This window comes from Ictalurus punctatus, chromosome 24, assembly GCF_001660625.3.
Source record: "Ictalurus punctatus breed USDA103 chromosome 24, Coco_2.0, whole genome shotgun sequence".
NCBI lineage: Eukaryota > Metazoa > Chordata > Actinopteri > Siluriformes > Ictaluridae > Ictalurus > Ictalurus punctatus.
In genome coordinates, this window is record NC_030439.2 from 10,889,873 (window position 1) to 10,909,133 (window position 19,261).

The window sequence follows — 19,261 nt, forward strand, 5'->3', positions numbered from 1 at the left end:
GTCAGAAACTATCATTTTGGCTTGTTAGTGTGTTCATGTACATGTAATGAGCTTTATAAAAATGTTTTAATTGGGGAAAACTATAACTCTCCTTTTTTTTTTGTACCAAGTGTGTATGATGCACTATGACACTGAGATTATATCAGCCATTGTGTTGTGTGGTCAGTCTTTAATTTTCATTTTTTTTCACCGTTTATATAATATAATATAAATAATGGCAAGAAAAAGTATGTGAACCTTTTGGAATTTCATGGTTTTCTGCATAAATGTGTTATAAAATGTGATCTGATCTTCATCTAAGTCAAGGGTATTGACAAATATAATGTGACTAAAATAATAACACTAAGAAATTCTGATCTTTCATGTCTATCGAGAACAACCAAAAAAACCTCATAGTGCTTGTGGAAAAAGTATGTGATCCCTTGAGTTAATGACCTGAAAAAAGCTATTTGGAGTCAGGTTTTAGCACACCTGGAGTCTCGTTAAGAAAATGAGTTTGGAGGTGTGGACTACAGCTACTTTGACTGATAAAAACCCCTCAAACTTTTGGAGTTTGCTCTGCACAAGAAGCACACGCTTATGTGAGCCATGCCTCGCCAAAAAGAGCTTTCAGGAGATCCATGATCAAGAATAGTTGATGTACATAAAGCTGTCAAGGGTTACAAAGTGATTTCAAAGACTTTAGAAACAGTTAGGCAAACATTCTATAAATGGATACACTTTGGGGCTATTGCTATTCTACCAAGAAGTGGGTGCCCAGTCAAAATGACAGCAAGAGCACAACAAAGACTCATCAATGAGGTAAAGAAACAACCCCGAATGACAGCCGAAGATTTGAAGGCATCATTGGAACTGGCTAACATCTCTGTTCATGAGTCTACAATACGTAAAACATTGAACAAGCAGGGTATCTACGGCAGGACACCACGAAGGAAGCCACTGCTTACTAAAAAGAACATTGCTGCATGCCTGAAGTTTGCACAAGAGCACATTGACACTCCACAGCGGTATTGGCAAAATGTTTTGTGGACTGATGAAACTAAGATTGAACTATTTGGAAAAACCACACAGTACTACATCTGGTGTAGAAAGGGCACGGCATATCATCATGAAAACATCATCACAACCGTAAAATATGGTGGAGGAATCATCATGATTTGGGCCTGCTTTGCTGCATCAGGGCCTGGCTAGCTTGCAATCATTGAGGGGAAGATGAATTCCCAAGTATATCAGACAATTCTTCAGGATAATGTGAGAATGTCTATACGTCAGCTGAAACTGTGTAGAAGTTGGGTGATGCGACAGGACAACGACCCAAAACACCGGAGCAAGTCCACAACAGAATGGCTTCAGAAAAACAAAATCCGCATTTTGGAGTGGCCATGTCAGAGCCCAGACCTCAACCCAGTAGAGATGCTATGGAATGACTTGAAGAGAGCCATATGCATGAGACATTCAAAGAATATGACAGAGATAAAGCAGTTCTGCCAGGAAGAATGGGCTAAAACTCCTCCTGAACGATGTGCAGGTCTGATCCACAACTACAGGAAGTGCCTGGTTGAGGTTACTGCTGCCAAGGGGGGGGTCAACCATTTATTAATTCTAAGCGTTCACTTACTTTTTCCACTGCTATTTTGAATGTTGAATAAGTCCGTTCAATGACATGAGGGATCAGGATTTATTGTGTCATTATTTTAGAAACGTTATATTTGTCAATACCCTTCACTTAGATGAAGATCAGATCACATTTTATGACAAATTTATGCAGAAAACCATGAAATTCCAAAAGGTTCACATACTTTTTCTTGCCACTGTATAAGACATAGAAATATTGTCACACAAGCTACTACACTAAACTAGTGCACCAACTACAATAAATAAATAAATAAATGCAGTTTTGCTCATGCTCAGGCACGAAGGGGCTCAGGCACAGAGTCAGTTCTCGGGTTGTTGTCGCAGAATGAAGTAAAAGTGTCCTCATGTAATAAAAGTCTCATTAGGAGATGAAAAAGGTCATTAGGAAATAAAACTAAAATGAAAGGTGAAAATAAGTGATGAAATTTGTTTATTGGCCCATTTGATATATTTATTACTGCATTTACTCCTTTTATTGTTTATATCCTGGGTGTATTTCTTTATTTTTTCAAATGGTATTCCATAGACACCCATAGAATTCTATGAAATCTGCCCTTAGCCTAGTCCCACTTGACTCAAATCAGAAAACAAAACGGCGGAAAAAAGAATTTCAGGAATGACTTAATTGTTATTTGTCTGAAGACAGAATCTGCAGCTCATAGTTAAAAAAAAAAAAAAAAGTCGACGGAGGCGTTAAGAAATGACTTGTTCGTGTAGTTTGAGCAGTGAAAAGCTCAACAGCTTCTAGAAACCAGACTGTTCTATGTTTTTATTGTTCACTGTTTATCTGGGTGTTTTCTGTTGTACACTGTCTCTTGAGTCTGATGTTTCAGGGTCTGTATGCTGGTGTCAGTCAGATTTACTGTCCTGCACTGACATGTACCCACAGTGATGATGATGGCAGAATAAAGCAGCCCCTGAGGGCAGAAAGTGGCAGGCTGCTATTCCCTCACCATACATCTACTGTCTGCAGCACGTCTGTCAGCACGCTGCTCAAACCACAGGGTCACATCCTAACACTGCAGTGCTAACCTATCAAATAGACACTATTGATCCCAGCTAATGCCAGCACAGACCTGTACTAATGGTTAAATAGATCATGAGGGTCCGCTAACATGCAGGTGGTGTTGGGAAATTATGGATAGCAGTGGGCTGGGGAGCTGTGATTGGGGCAGACAGGAAGCCCTGCATGCTGCTCACACCCCTCTGAGACATGGAGATGTGGCTGAAGTATTGATCTGTCTGCTTTTTTCTGTCTCTCTCTTCCACACACACACACACACACACACACACACACACACACACACACACACACACACACACACACACACACACACATTAAATAAATCCTTCTAAAAAAAATAATCCAGTTATGACTTTAAAAGCATTCCTTACAGTTTATATCAATCCTACAAATATGTGACTTGCTGTTCACGTAAACTGCCTTTAAAAGGGAAAAATAAATATTACTTTATCTTTAATATGACCTTTTATTGTTTATTTTATTGAAAGCTATATATAAAAAACAAACAGCAATCGGGTTGACAGTTAATGACTTTGTGTGAATATAAAGAGGAGCTGTTGAAGAAAGGCAGGGGCGTTTCTGTGGAAAGCAGAGGCAAGCATTTTTCCAGGAGCACTAAGGCCGCAGCAGACTCCTGAGTGCTGCGAGGTATTGATAAGGCATCTGAGCGTTTTTTTTTAATCACTCATAGCGCTGGGGAGGGCGAGGCAGCACTCTCTGTCAATATTTTCCTACTGATTCCTCTCACCTCTGCATGCGCCTGGCAGTAGTGCCCTGTGGAGACAGCGAGAGGGGGGGAGAATTTTAATATTTCAGCAAGTTTCTTTGCAGGGATTGCGATAACGTATTTGGAATGCAGGGTAGCAATAATCATAAGCTTGACAACCCAAACTGAAGGTGCTCCTTGAAATTCCAGAATATCCTGTGAGACGGGAGCCTCAGTGCTGGATAGTAACGGGCAGCTGTCAAATACAGAGTAAGCAGGGTGCTGTCTGGGTTCTGGGGGTGGAGGTGGTTGGGGGGTTTGAAATGATTCAAAGGAACTTATAAGCTATTAAAATGTTTTTTTATTATTTTGTTTTCGACCATTATGCTCACATTATTTGTGAAATAAAGCTGGCAACATTTATTGTACTTATAGTCAAAAGTCTATTCATTTCACCATATGTTTGAGATTTAATGAAAATATTTGTGAATAACCTTAACTTGCACAAACAGGAAGAATAAACACGATGGAATACATATGTAATTATTTTGAAAATGCAACCAAAGGACGTAAAGTAGACAGACGGAGAATTTCTTTCAACTGCAGATATCGCAGCCCTCTTTTGAACACCACTTTCCGAGCTTTGTTGGCCGTGTAAAATCTTCTAACAAATTTTTTGTAGTTCAACGTCCTTAGCTACCTAATGTGTTCACACCTGTTTACATAATAACCTCGTAGAGTAGACCATGTTTTTAAAAATGCCCTGAAATTCTTTTCGGATGCTTTCAACTGCATTTTGCAATTTTATGAAAAAGGCAAAACAAAAACACTTTGACCAGCAGATTTCATTAGAAAAAGATGGTACATGTGAACACAGCATAAATTTGCCTAGCTACCAAGCCATGTTAGATACTAACGTTAGTTAAGTCGAGGTATCTTTATCTGATGTTGGCTAACTAGCTTTGCTGGCTAGCGTAACGTAATTCAGTACATAAATCAGTACATAAATCAGTCCCTCCAAGATTTCACGATTGCAATGATTAAAGCAAAATCAAGCAAGCTCCTAAAAATTCGGAGGAGCTTGCATCTTGGAGCATATTTCAGCAGGTTTTAATCACATTTGGGCCAAGACGCGCTATGTGACGTCATCACAGCAACACATTCAGCCAAAGCCGCCTTCGATTCACGTGTGTCGAACATGAGTACAGCTAAAAGGTCTCCAACAAACATCAGTGTGAATGACCATGCAAACTATTTCCTGCAGTTGCAATTTAGCCAATTCAAGTAGTTCGCTGCAAAAGCAGAAAAAACTGAACTCATCACAAATTCTGAAACAGTCCACAACAAAATCAAGCATTTTTGGCCACAACTATCACAAAATAAAGTCTGTGAAATCCTGTACGGACTGATAAGAGCCGGACTCGGTAACACCTAGCGCAAAGGCAACCTGGACAGGATGCACGTCTGTAGCAGGACACAACAATCCTATCTGGTTGATGTAATTGTAACCGTCAGTAAAACAGTTGTTTATTACAATGTAATGTAATGCCTGTGGTTTTGTGTGCCACAGGTTTATAAAGGACTGGACATCATCACTAATAAAGTGACAGCAGAGGAGCAGGCACAGTGTCCCCATCACATGATCAGCTTTGTGGATCCTCTGGTGAACAGCTACACAGTGGTGGACTTCAGGAACAAAGCACTGTCTCTCATATCCTTTTCTGCACACAGCTAATAACTTTGAGACTTTGAGTAGGTTCCTGCATCTTAATAAAATTATCTCTTTTTTTTTCCCTGCTAAAATAATTTAAAAAATGGTTGAAGGCACACTAGGGAACATTCTGGCCCAAATCCAAAAATCTGTGACACCTGCTATGTAAGCAGTAATGCACTCTTTTTTTTTTTTTTTTTTTTTTTTAAAAACAAGATTTCAAGATGACCTGATTGTGTGTCTTGGAGGTGGAAAGACGGTCAGTTTGGAAAGACAGTCAGTTTGGATATTTAAGCATTTTATTTCAGACTGCACCTGCAGTGTAATTTCACGTCTTGAAGTAATTTCTGCTGAAACAGGAAGTCAGGCCGGGAGGTACTGAGTGGACCCCCCCCTTTAAATAGCCAATAGTGTTTAGCTTAACTCACAGTGCGGGCTAAGCCATGATCTGGCACAAGTACCTCCTTCTTCAAAGTAAAAGAATTAAAGCCGTTTCCTTCTTAACCAACGTACAGCTGGAAAACTGAATAAAACCTGTGTTCAAACAGCCAGAGACGCATTTATGACCCGTTCTTACTGAGATTTCTCTTGCTCAACAACAGAAACCTCAGCAAGGTGATGTTTATAGTGTCGGGAGCGGGACACTTCAGATTCTAGAAAGCGTTTGATTGGACGGAAAGTCTGATGAGAAGCTGAAGTGCAGAATGATGTCATCAGAATAGTTGATCCGTATCGGTGGTAGAGAGAGACTGTATATTATTAATGCATATATCTTTTAAATGTGAATTTTGTCACTGTTTTGAAGCACACTAGCTTATAGATAACCTTAAAGTGAACATATTCATATTAAAAGCCACAAAACCTTCATTTTGATCTCACAGGGACTTTAACTGTACTAAATCAGGTGGTTAAAGATTCATTAAAGTTGTTAAGAATTTTGCCGACTACATTATAAAATGTAGCAATTTTCGGTATTTTGTTAGGCTAATTTAAATAAAACGATTTTAAATTCTACACAAGGGTCTGCTGGGTTTAATTACTGAGCATGCAATGGAGCAATAATTTACATGACAGAAAACAGACTGCTTTTTTTTTTTTTTTTTAACATAACCTTAAGTGTATGAATTTGCCTGCTTAAGGACAGTTCTGTATAAAGTAATGTTTGAGGGAAGAAAGTGCCCATTTTGGATTTTCTATTTTGTTGCCTTGCATTTGTCAATATTTAGTCAATTTCAGCTTGTTAACATGAACAATAATCGACCAAGGATGTTCCTTACATTTGCCAGTGTAGCACTAGGGCTTGATGGTTAAGAAGGGTTGAATAGTTTTGCACTCCCTAAACCTATGAATAATTTAAGGTGAGTGTTTGCTTGCTCGTCTTGCAGATGTTTTTTCTTGCTTAGCATCACTGCAGTAATGATCAAGTAGAATCCCTCCCTAAAACTAGAGTCTCATTAACTGTGTTTTTTTTTTTTTTTTTTTAAATTCATGCCTTTAGAAGCTTTTTATTTATTACATCTAGGCACAGCCAGGACCACAGTCCTGTACAGTTCTGTTAAAGATGCGCTCTGTCTTTGACAGTTGGGAGGAGTCCTCACTGGGCAGGTCCAGACACAAACACAGCCAGATGCATATGATTTGCATTTGTACCGATGGAAATCCTAGTAGCTACTGCTTTAACATAGCAAGCAATGTTATGCTAATGCTTCATCAATCCTCTGCCTGTGTAAAGGGGTAAAACAGAATGTAATCGATGTTCATTTTATCACAGGAAACTAGAGGCGTCGTCTTCGGTCACAGACAGATGAACCTGCTCTCACGATCTCTCTCTCTCTCTCTCTCTCTCTCTCTCTCTTTCTCTCTCTCTCTCTCTCACAATCCTTGATCTCTTTCCCAGGAGAACAGACTAATGCAGGGTGTAGATGGTGTGTGTGGGTGTGTGTTGGAGGATGAGTGCTTTTGGGCCTTGTCTTGCCTTTTAATTACTCCAGGGAGACAGGCGAAGAGGTCTCTGCTGATCTTTATTATAATCTCCAAGTATAGGACCAGAGGTAATTGTTAGCTCGCAACGAGCCGTCCAGATTAATTTTGAGCCTATTTTAATGACATGTATGTAGAGCAAATGTACATTATTATGAAACATCAGGTCTAATGTGCGCTAAAACAGTGGGAATTTTCTAGGAACCGCTTGATTAACTTGACATCTATAATGACTGAAGTTTGCCTGTTTATATGACTTGTGTACATATTTTGTTCTCTCCGGTATTAATTGACACCCCTTTAAGCCCCGCCCCTTTTCACCATCACAATCTTTCATCTTGTGTCCATTTTCTCACTTAAAGAATTATGGTGCCCTCATTTTCTGTTAAGGTAAATGGAGAAGGTTTTGAATTCATGAATGTGAAATAAAACTCCCCAATGTGCAGTATGTTTAACTTGGTTAAAATTTGACAAGTAATATTTAACTTCACTTTACTATATTTATTCAATTTCAGCTGAACATGGTCAAAAACGGTATTTTTCAGCCGAAATAGGAAAAAGATCAGACGAAGAAAGAAAAGAAAGACAACAAGGAAGTGTCAAACACATTGTAAATAATTTTAATGTTAATAATAATTAGAACGTGATTAAAAACACTTTGCTCTCTAGCACCGGTCAGCTCAGATGAGTTGAAATAGTCGTGGTAGAAACCCCCTAAAGGGAACTACACATTATTCTTCTTGAGGATTTCACAGGTCTGTTAATGTATTTCCAGAGTGTTTATATTGCATAAGAAACATTTGATAATGCAGATAAAGAAATTATGCATAAGCCTGTATAACAAGATGTGGAATCTTTTAAGAGAATCACAATGCATCTAGGATACATTTGCTTTTCTAATATATTAGCCAAACTAAACTTTGTAGCTATAAATAAACCAAAGAGATTATATAGGCTAGTAGTTTTTTCCTCTGTAGTAGTGAAGGTTTCTATAAATTCATTTTGGACTGCTTCCTTAATGCAACACATTGAGGACATACATCGCCGGAAGAAACTCCCAATCATTGTTGGTGGCACCAACTACTACATCGAATCCATTTTATGGAAAGTTCTTGTTGACCCTGTGGTAAATATATAGTATATCTACATCTATGCTGTTTGGATCATTGTGGAGCAGCGTTCTGACTGCTCAGCTGTTTTTCCCACTGCAGGAGAATGGGACAGAGAGAGTTCAGAGTCACTCCTCAATTCCAAAAGCTGAGTTGGAGAAGCTGGGAGGTCCAGAACTTCACAAACGCCTGATGGATGTGGATCCTGAAATGGCGGCCATGTTACACCCCAATGATGCACGTAAGATTGCAAGGTAAGCAGTGGACTTCAAGTTGTGTTTTGGCTAGAGCTACCGTTGCTGAGACTCTGCTGCCCTGCGCATTTAATGACCGCTTTAACAAAATACACCCAGTCCATCACAGCTGCCCGTTCATGAACATAAACTAGAGTTGGGACTTAATTCTAAAATATGATGGCTCTTCATGAGCTGTGTTGGGCAGCTCTGGTCTTAGCCACACTAGAGCCGCAGTCACACTAGAAATATGCTGTTTTCATCTCTTTGGTGTAACCAGTGTGTAACTTAGGTGGGTTGGAAAGACTGGCAATGAAAAAAGTTCATCAATCTAGCCATTTATAGCCCCGTCCAAAAGTATTGGAAGGCTAATTCTTTGCTTAAAGTAGAAAGTATGCTTCACTTTTTACATGCTAGGAACAGCATACAGTATGCATGATGCAAATTTCATCATCAGCAGAATACGCACGTACTGTACGCATGCGGCCCGATTTTTCTAACCGCATGTACTGTACCCGCAGGTCGCACATGCGCATTTAACTCTTTTGCGCGATTCAGTTCCACAAAGTGGCAACAGTGACCCGGGGTTGTTCAGTCTCAAGGTAGTTGAAGAAAAAACTGAATAAACGGAAGAGATGGAAATAAGTGCAGGTTAGAAAGTTCCCACATTTGTATAATTGTAGCCTTAAAGAGTATAAGGATTGGTATATGGGCGCTAATTATGGTGAGAAATTGCCCAAGCATTGTTCCTCCTATTGTGATTCTTCTTCTTGTCGTCCTTCACACCAGACCACCTGCTTTACTGCTCTGTACTGACTCTTGTAGGCCAGGAGGGGTAGTACAAGTTGTCGTAATGCGCATGCGTTGACCGCCTGTGTACGCGGACATGTCAAATGGAGTGTACTTTGAAAGGCTATGTGTACAACTGTGCGCACACGCTAGCGTACACGAAAAAAAACGACATATACCAGAGGCTTAATGCTTCTGCAAAATGCCTTCAAAATGGCTTGCTTTTCTCCTATATACATGTCTCTGGTCTTCATGTTGATTTATTATTTTAAACAACAAGTGAAGTCTTTATAGCTGAAACCCAGGACTCAAACCAAGAGTAGACATTCAGAGCTATTAGTTGTTTTAATAATCAATTTAACATGGCACCCCTGGGCAGCAAGAAACACCTGTGTCATATGTTTGTGTATCCAATATTTTTGATCACTTGAAAAAATGGGTTATGTTCCAAGTTGTTTAACGCATCTAGATATAAACATCAGGAAATGAAAGCTGAAATTCGGATCTATCATCTAATATTCATCTTTTGATCTCAAACCCAAATGACTTCAGTGTATAGCAAAAACAACTGAATTGGCCTTGCTGTTCCAATAATTTTGGAGGGGACTGTCGATGTTACTTTAAGCCTTGACTTTTAATTACTTAATTAATTCTTGTTTTATAAATGCTATTCAACTTTCATAAAATAATTTTCAGTAATAATTAGGGTACTAAATAAAGTGATTTATACATTAGGAGGTTTTTGTTGTTGTTGTTGTAAAAGTCTGTTTATTGCTATTATACAACATAAATGATAAAAGAAGATTTTATGGATATTAACATTAAACTTGTCATACTTTATTAAAGAAATCTATTTTAGTGTTGGTTAAATTGCTGTGGTGTTAGGAATAAAACAATTCAGGATGTTTCTTTTTGAAACGTCTTTCAGTAATACCTCGTAATGAGAACATAGGGCTGTACTAACCTCAAGATGACCTTTTTTTCCCACCCTGAACCCATTTTTGTGTTTAATGTTGGCACCGGTTTATAAAAATCTGTTTCCCCACCTGTGTGTCTCTGGCTGCACCAGCCTGCTGTACACTACACACACATTTTCCGGATGCGTTGGTTGGGTTTTAATCACCATCATGGGACCAATTAACACCAATTTTTGGGGGGTTGTGAATCTGGCTCTCTGCATTTTGGCTAATTGAGGTCATCATGTTTTGGGGGACCAGTCCCAGTCCTTCACTCCCTCAGTAATAGATCCACTGCTTTTGAAATGTGCTTTCCCTGACTGTGGGAACAGAGGCTTCTGACACAGTGGCAGCTTCTCAGTCGTCATATCATCTGCTCATAGACAGGCCAAGTGGTAGCAAGCAGGGTGGTGGGCTTCATTCATAGGGCAGCGTCATGCCTCTTCTTAATATCTGTTTTCAGATGTTTCTGAGATTAACAAACAAACTAAGTATTGAGTCCTGTTGCATACTTGCTGCAGTGAAATTAACTACTTTTAACATAAAATATCTCGGTAGAGATTCTCTATGATTTTAACCTGAACATAAAAGACAGGAAGACATTTTAGATTACGGTAAACATGTAAGGATTTTCTAATGAGAGGAATGTGTATGTATAAGATATGCAGCATAGCTTATCTCACTGTGTTGGAGGATGTCGCACATTGTGCCATTCAGGGACTGGACTGAAAGCTCAGAGAGACATCAGCAGATACAGACTCCTGAATGCCTGTACTGAGGAATGTATTTCTGTCTAAAAAGCATGCCCACATTCTCTGTTGTATAATTTTGCCTGCAGACACGGATAGAAATGGGTGACGTAGCTGTATTTCCCAGCTATCATCGAGCAAGATTATGCTTGTAGTGTTGGATGACAGTTTTTCTTGACCCGACCTTTAACCAGTTCTCATAAAACAATGCACTACAGACACATAGGAAACAAGACTTCCAAGCAATCTCTGGCTTTCCCGACATCAATAGCTTGTCTGTATACTTGTATCAGTTAAAGCGTCATCAGAAAATGAATTCCTTTATAGAAATCCTAGTGGTTTCTCTTCCATAATCGTGCAGCTGATTTGTGACGCACATTTGTTAATGTTTAATAAGTTTATTGAAATTTCCGAACTCACAGAAATGTTAAATACCACAGAATAACTATCCACTTTATTAAAATCTCTGCACAATGTTGATAATTGAAGTACATTTACAAAGGCTTTATTAAAAGATGGTTAAATTTCTAGGCTAGGCCTCATTTACCTTGTTCTATAATCCTGCTGATTAGATTGAGCATTTATTAGTGTTAGTCATAGCTAATTCCTGCTTATTAGTTAGTTACAGCTGCCAAACTGGAAGGGAGACGATGAGCACGTTTCTTCTGAGGCATGTGAAGCCAGCCACTGAATCTTTTCAAAATGCTTTGGCAAACATCATAAGGGAACTGACCACTTGAAGCGCACATTTGTATGAGCTAACATGTATATGCAAGGTATATACGAGCTAACCGATGGCTATGATTGGATAGTGTCAAATAAATGAATGCAAAACAATTATGTGCACTTTTACCAATTCAAGTGATTTTCTGCGAAAAAGCACAAAAAGCTCTGCAAACTGCATCAAAAAGTTTTAAGAAAAATAAAAAGCTGCAGCACAATCAAGTAATTTTGGCCACAACAAAGGAAAAAGAAAAAAACTTTCAATACTAAACAGACTGGGGTGTACTAACTAACTGTCTTAGACTGTTGCACTCTTTAGGAACCTGACCAAGTAGTTTTAAATGACCATAGCCAGGTGAAACCTTTTATAAATCATTTCCTGTATGTTGTGTTCCTGTATGTATTGATACTCCCAGTTAATGGTGATTGATTTGATTGACAGGAGTCTTCAGGTTTTCCAGGAGACAGGAGTCAAGCACAGTCATCTGTTGGACGAGCAGAAAGAGCAAGACGGGGCAGATGGTCTTGGCGGGCCTCTACGTTTTTCAAATCCCTGCATCTTCTGGCTCCACTCCAACATGGATGGTATGATGGATCCTCCTGTCTGTGTTGATTACCCAGAGCCATGGATGATGATGACCACTTTCTTCTCAATTTTCTTTCCTGTTGTTGTCATCACTGTCTTTCCACTTGTAGCTTTAGATGAGAGGCTGGACAAGCGTGTGGATGAGATGTTGTCTTTAGGGCTGATTAAGGAGCTGAAAGATTTCCACCAGAGCTTCAACGAGAAGAAAATCCAGAGCAACAGGTGATTAACTGTGAATTCAGTTGCTATACTCAGCATACCTGGGGGCACCTCCGGGGTTGTGGGTTTGATTCCTGCCTCTGCCCTGTGTGCGCGGGGTTTGCATGTTTCCTCCGGGTACTCCGGTTTTCTCCCCTAGTCCAAACACATGCGTTGTAGGGGTTTCTTCTCCTAGTCCAAACACATGCGTTGTAGGGGTTTCCTCTCCTAGTCCAAACACATGCGTTGTAGGGGTTTCCTCTCCTAGTCCAAACACATGCGTTGTAGGGGTTTCCTCTCCTAGTCCAAACACATGCGTTGTAGGGGTTTTCCTCTCCTAGTCCAAAGACATGCATTCTAAGTTGAATGGCATTTCCAAATTCTATGTAGTGTGTGATTGGTTGTGTGTGTGTGTGTGTGTGTGTGTGTGTGTGTGTGTGTGTGTGTGTGTGTGTGTGTGTGTGTGTGCCCTACAGTCGGTTGGGCCACCTTCCAGGGTGTCCCCTGGGCTAGGCTCGAGGCTCCCCATGACCTTGTGTAGGATAAACGGTACAGAAAATACCGTGTATTTTCTGTAATACAGTGGATGGTTTAATGGATAGTCAACATTTCTAAATTGACCAATTCAAAGCCCTGCCTTATTTTCTTGGCTCTCCAATGAGTGCTTAACAACCATTGCTATGTACTATTACCTCAGTCAAGCTTTCAGCACTTCAGCAGGTACACTAGCATTTCATGTGTACACTCCTCTAAAACACCATTGTACGTCATGTGAAAATATATATGTAACATCTCAGATTGAACAATCCAAGCATAGCTGCAGTTAGCACACTAAATATGCACTAGCACGCCTGTGATTAATGAACCATCACATGAAATGGGTGTTGATGTAAAGCCAATGTCAACTAACTTGTTTTGTTCTTTGTTCTCATTCATTTGTTTCAATAACTTGACATCATTTAAGTATCCTTTCAACACGTACTTAAAGCTGATCTGACACAGATCAGATATTGTTGCATGTGTGTAAACAACTTGGGCCACTTGCAAGTAAGGTTCCAAATCTGAAACATATCCAATATCTGGTCATTTGACTCACATCTATATGCTCGCATCCAGTTTTTTCTGTTAATCCAGTATAGTGTTTAAACAGTATGGTAATAGAGAGTGCAAAGGCGGCGCATTGAGGCAAACATGCGCTTTAACCGAGAACACAAGATGCTGTGACTTACGAGCACACAGATATTGAACAGATAGTGAATTGAGCATGCAAACATAATGTTTACAAGTACTCTCTCTTTACCTTTCTTTTATATGTGCTACTCTGTGCCTGCAAGTCAAACTGGATTTTGAGAGTAGGTATAAGACACACATTCCCAGGTTTCCCTCAACCAGTCATAAGACATATATTCACTGGTCTTCTCAACCAATCCCCTTCCTTCTGGAAACACAGACCTTGATCTGATTCAAAGTATTCAACCATAAAAAAATAAATAAATAAAGGACTGTCTACAAGGCAGTCATCCTGGATTCAATGCCAATTTAAAATAAAAAGTAAGATGCAAAGATGCTAAAGACCACAATAAGCAATAAGAATAATTACAATGGAACGACTGTCTTTTCTACAACCATGGTGTTGCTACTGTTAAATGCTGTTAGCCGAGAAGGGGAATGATGTAAACATGGAAATCAAATATGGGTCAGGTCTTAACTATATGTAAACGGGCAGAACATAAAAAATGTTACATCTGTATCAAAATATTGGAATTGTCCATCAAGGCCCTTGATGTAAACGCAGCCTTACCGCTTCACCCCAACTGGAAGAAGGCCATGGTGTTCTTAAAGTAGTCTTAAAGCTTTTTTTTTTTTTTTTTTTTTTTTTTTTTAAAACAATCAGAGAAATGCATGAATGAGCACTTTTTCACAGAACCTGTTTTCTGGGATCATTGTGTTTAACATGTCCCAACCTGTTGCTGCCAAACTCTTCTTGCATAATGTAAAGGGAGGGAGTGAGCAAGTGCTTAAGCTGCATTTCATTTGAAGGGATGAGAAGAAACCTCCCTTTAAAACACTAAAGCATTATAGGCACCATTTGCTTAGTCAGGTTCAGAATATTCGGATTTGTGGCCAGCTTGACTGAGAGTTGAATTATTCCAGAGGAACTTCCAGAAGTGCAACAAAAATGAAATATTCTTAGTGTTTTATTTTATTTAGTGTTTGTTGTTTCTAGTGTGAAGGGTAATCAGCTTATCTATATATCTATATATGGTATCAATTGGCAGGTAGTTAGGCTTGGTCTCATTTGACACACTGTGTCATGTCTCATTACTGTGGTAATGGGGTCAGGGTGCATGGACCTTTTCCACTGTGCAAAATTTCACAAACTAGAAGTGCTTTACCCACTGAGCATAGCTGAGCTTTGAGTATTGGTCACTAATCCAGGACTAAAGATGACTGGCAACCAGATGACTAATCCAGGACTAAAGATGACTGGCAATCAGCTATATATATATATATATATATATATATATATATATATATATATATATATATAGATATATATATATATATATATATATTGCTGATTAGTTAAATTTTGAACCTGTTTGTCAGTGGCCCTAGTCAGTTTTTGGATTGCAGCCAAAAGGAGCCAGTTAACCCGGTGGCTGACAAAAGAGAAATTTTAATCCACTTTTCCCACATTGAACTTGGTGACTTCATTTGTGTGCCATAATAATGATGTCACTGTAACTGCTGTTATTGTGACAGTTCTAGTTCACTCTGAAATTTCCTGAAACTCAGTACATGTTGGTTTCTGTTTGATCCTGTGTTTTTGTTGTTTTTTTGAATGTATAGATGAACTTGGCAGAGCCTTTACGTGTGGTGAGAAGTCTTTGCGGAATTATGGCAGGAATCAAAACGTGACCTTTCATATGCTTTTTGCTTAAGTCTCCTCTGAAATGTACCTACCTACCTATTTAACTGTATTAAGATTTGGGCATTTCAAAAGCTGCTAAATATGCATCTAAATCTGCATATGTATTTAAATCTGGATATGTATCAGAGAATCTTGGCTCTGCATTTGCAAATCAAGAACTTTCTCTTTCAGGATTATGCTGTGAGCAGTGACTGTGTTTGTTCTCTGGTTTAATATTGTGCATGGCTTCAGCTTTGAACATGCTCTTCTGTAGCAGTGTTGAGTAAGTGCCTGGCTGCCCAGCCAACTTTTACAAGAAGAGAGACATTGATCATTGGAAAATGACAGAGGAGCAGAAAGCAGAGTCTTGTGTAAGGATGCAAATTTTGGCACGATCCTTTGACTGTAAACTGTTTGGTAGCTGTCACTGAAGGTATGTTCACACATACAAAATTGTCCAGAGAACATTCATTTTCATTGAGAGCTTGCAACTTCCAGTGACATGAGCGACAGCGACCGTTGATAAGATGTGGGTGTGTCCAGCGACACGACGTAGTTGAGAAAAGTTGAACTTTATGCAAATTTAGAGCGACTTGGTGCAGCAACTACAAATGGGAGTGAAGACAGTAGAGTGCACGTTATCAGTGATCCGCCATGCTGCCTGCGAATTGTTTCATGGACCCAGACAGGGTCCATGAAACAATATCTCATAGGATAATGATGCATATACACTGGTGAATTTTATATACAAATGTTCTCCCTCCAGAATGTTTAATTTTAGCGGCAAGAAAACTGACTTGTTCTGAAAAGTGGAATGCTAGACGTGCCACACACTGACTGCGTTTACATGGACAGCAGTAGTCTAACTATTGACCTTATTCTGAATAAGACGATATTGTGATTAAGGTGTTTACATTAGTTGCTTTTAGAATACTCCTTTCATGTTCCTGTTTTACATGTTATAGAACACAGCGATTAACAGCACACGTCATTACGTCCCCACGTCACGCCGTCCGACATCCCCTCCAGAATTCCACGTATCGACATATAGTTCGTCTTCGTTATGGTATCGTATACAGTTTGGGGTGTTTCATTTTACGAAAGCTTCCAGTGCAGTTAATTATTTGTCATGCTATACATGCTAATAGACGACTGCTTGAAGCTGTGGACTGCGTCCGAAACCGCATACTTACCTACTATATAGTAGCTGAAATACATGTATTTAGTAAGTAAGTAAGTAAGTAAGTAAGTATACAGTTCGGACGCAGCCGTTCTCTCTTATTTGCCGTCAAGTGGTTGAGCACTGCAATGTGTGTATGTGTCCTGTCGCAAAATGTGGTGAAAACTCCTACACGATGTTAGTGTGATTAAGGTGTTTACGTGTCTGTAATGCACGTCGATAATGTGACTAAAACAGGAGTATTCCACATGTCTTAATTTGAATCGTGTTTACTTCGAGTATGACTTTAGTTGGATTAAGGTAATCAATAATCACTGTTTCCATGGTAGTTTCTTAATCAGAGTATTGTCTTAATCGGGTAAATATCAGAATATTGTTGTCCATGTAAACGTACTGACTGATGAATGTTACAGTGCAACCCGTAGTAGGAACACCTATTGGCAGCTTCATAGTACAGCGACTGGTGACTTGCAGCGATTAAATTGCTGTGTGACTGTACCTTGATTTATCATTAACAACAATCCTGAACTCAAAAAAACCAAACAAATGCCTTGTCACCATGTCACATATAAATTCAAAAGAAGACACATACTACATTTCATGTGTAAGTTAGTACTAATGTAACCTGCGTATGTTGCCTACTCCATAGGTAGGCCAGCTAAATCGTAGACAGTCTAAATTAATAGCAAAAATTATTTAAGCTAACTAGCTGTATAACCTTAATATAATACAAATATTGCCATAGTTTGTTGTGAACAAAGCTAGTACCTAACGTTGCTATCTCATGTAACTATAATAATATACATTTTTCACTCTATAGCATAAACAAACATGATCAACAATGAAAACACATGGCAGTAACATTAAAGTTGGTACTAGCTGCCTTCAAGCATTTTCTCTAGGACTGTAGGTCAGCATAAATTGAGCTAACAGAAACTTCTTACATAAATCTTACATAAATTCATCCTAAATTTCACTTGTATTTAACTTTTTAGCTTGATCCAACAGTAAAGTGCTGACATTAGCTGAATAACGTAAATCAGTGCAACAAAGTCAACCTAGTCAAGGACTGTATGGAAATTAATTAGCAGATAAATCTGTAGTGAAACACTTCTTTTCCCTTAAAAATATTTTTTTTTGTACATGGTCGCTGACAAAACAAACATAATTAACAAAATTATGTTTAAACCTAAACAGTAGCCTGCCTGAAAGTTGTCACAGTCTAGTTGTTAAGTAAACAGTCTGTTAGTACAGTAGTCTTAGCGGCTTCGAATTCCATCTCTGAATGAGCTATTGTCTGATGTATGCATAATTAATGTAACACTATACGATCTGTTAATGTTAATAGCTAATGCAGTTAATGCAGTTCACGTCTGCAGTCTCTTGTCTGTATGTAGCTGCTGTACATTTTCTCACCTCATGGAAGGCACAAGATTTTCCCAATATGTTAATTTTATGTTCAAATGAAGGGAAAAGGTTCAAGAATACTGCTTCTGTTTTGGGCTGATTGATGGGGAATAACATAACAGTTTTACTTAGTCATAAAGTCTTTTTAAAGTCTATTACTTAGTCTAAGTGTAGTTATAGCAGTACCTGTATGTTGTGTAAGTTGGTGAGATAAAAAAGACATGCGGGAAGATTGAATTACAGCATTGCGAAAGAGCAGGAGTGCTCCAGACAGGCTGAAGCTGGGTAGATTTGCACAGTGCTGGATGCGTCATTCATTCTTAAATGCAGGAGTCGAGTCATTACAGGTCCCTATGTGCTGGTGTAATGCTGTAATATGCCCTATATAGCTCATACGTAGCAGTGAACTTAATATAATAAGATCTCTATCAGACAGTGAATTATTGATATCATAGTCTGGACTGTTGCTTGCAGGTTGTGTAGTGATATTGACTTGACTGTACTGCAGAGTGTGTGTGTGTGTGTGTGCGCGCGCTGGGATGGGTGGGGATGCAGAGAATTGATACCCTGGTGGCTGGCTGTTCCATTGCGCCAGTCAAAGCGCCACCCCCAACCTGGTCTTCCCATCCCCCCAACCCTAATCATTTACTGTCTCCTCTCAGGCCATCCCTTTGCTACGCAAACTGGACACCCATGCACTTTTCTCCCTCTCCACTTTCACTAGTCTTCTGTCTCCCACTTTGTCCTGCAGTCGTCTCTCTGTTCTGCCTTTGTCTGCCTCGCTTCCGCTGATCATCTCGCCTTTCAGACGGTGCCGTCACAAAGCAGGAAGGTCAAACTTTGCTCTAGCCTCCCATCTCACCCTCTTTCTCATGTACGCATAGATACACATTCATTCTGTCCGGATAGTCACGCCATCCTACAGTCTGGTGTCTATAGGTACATTTAAACCTTTTTAGGAATCTTTTCAGGAACTTTGGGCGTGTTTGCAGCAGAGGAACCGGCCTGATTTTGGTGTTTGGGCCGTAGTTACTATTGGGGTGATACTTGCTGTACTAAACAGAACTAATTGATCACAAGCTTCACAGAATGACTGGTCATCTTGCCTGTCCTTTCTAAAAACATACATTTATGTAACAATCAATGACTTTTATTTTATATTAGTGAGAGCATGATACAATCAAGAAATCAAAGCTTCTGCAATGGTTTAATTTTTTCTTTCATTTTATCATTTCTATCATTTTAACAACTATTGGCTTAAAAAGTTACCCTTAATGTTCATAACATTCACACAACATAGGAAAATATAAAACTTCAATTCATGAAGGAAGTCATCGATTCTGAATGTGTTTATGCGGTTG

The 19,261-nt window shown here is 39.1% G+C and overlaps 1 protein-coding gene across 2 annotated transcripts in view; it reads left to right on the forward strand.

Moving 5' to 3' along the window:
• The window catches only part of trit1 (tRNA isopentenyltransferase 1), a 50,671-nt gene that overhangs the window by 17,119 nt on the left and 14,291 nt on the right, over positions 1-19,261 (forward strand). For both annotated transcript variants that reach the window (XM_053675321.1, XM_053675322.1), the window contains exons 2-6: positions 4,936-5,075; positions 8,083-8,182; positions 8,268-8,419; positions 12,058-12,200; positions 12,312-12,423. In XM_053675321.1, coding sequence (XP_053531296.1) covers positions 4,936-5,075; positions 8,083-8,182; positions 8,268-8,419; positions 12,058-12,200; positions 12,312-12,423 — 647 coding nt within the window. The remainder of the gene's footprint in view (positions 1-4,935; positions 5,076-8,082; positions 8,183-8,267; positions 8,420-12,057; positions 12,201-12,311; positions 12,424-19,261) is intronic.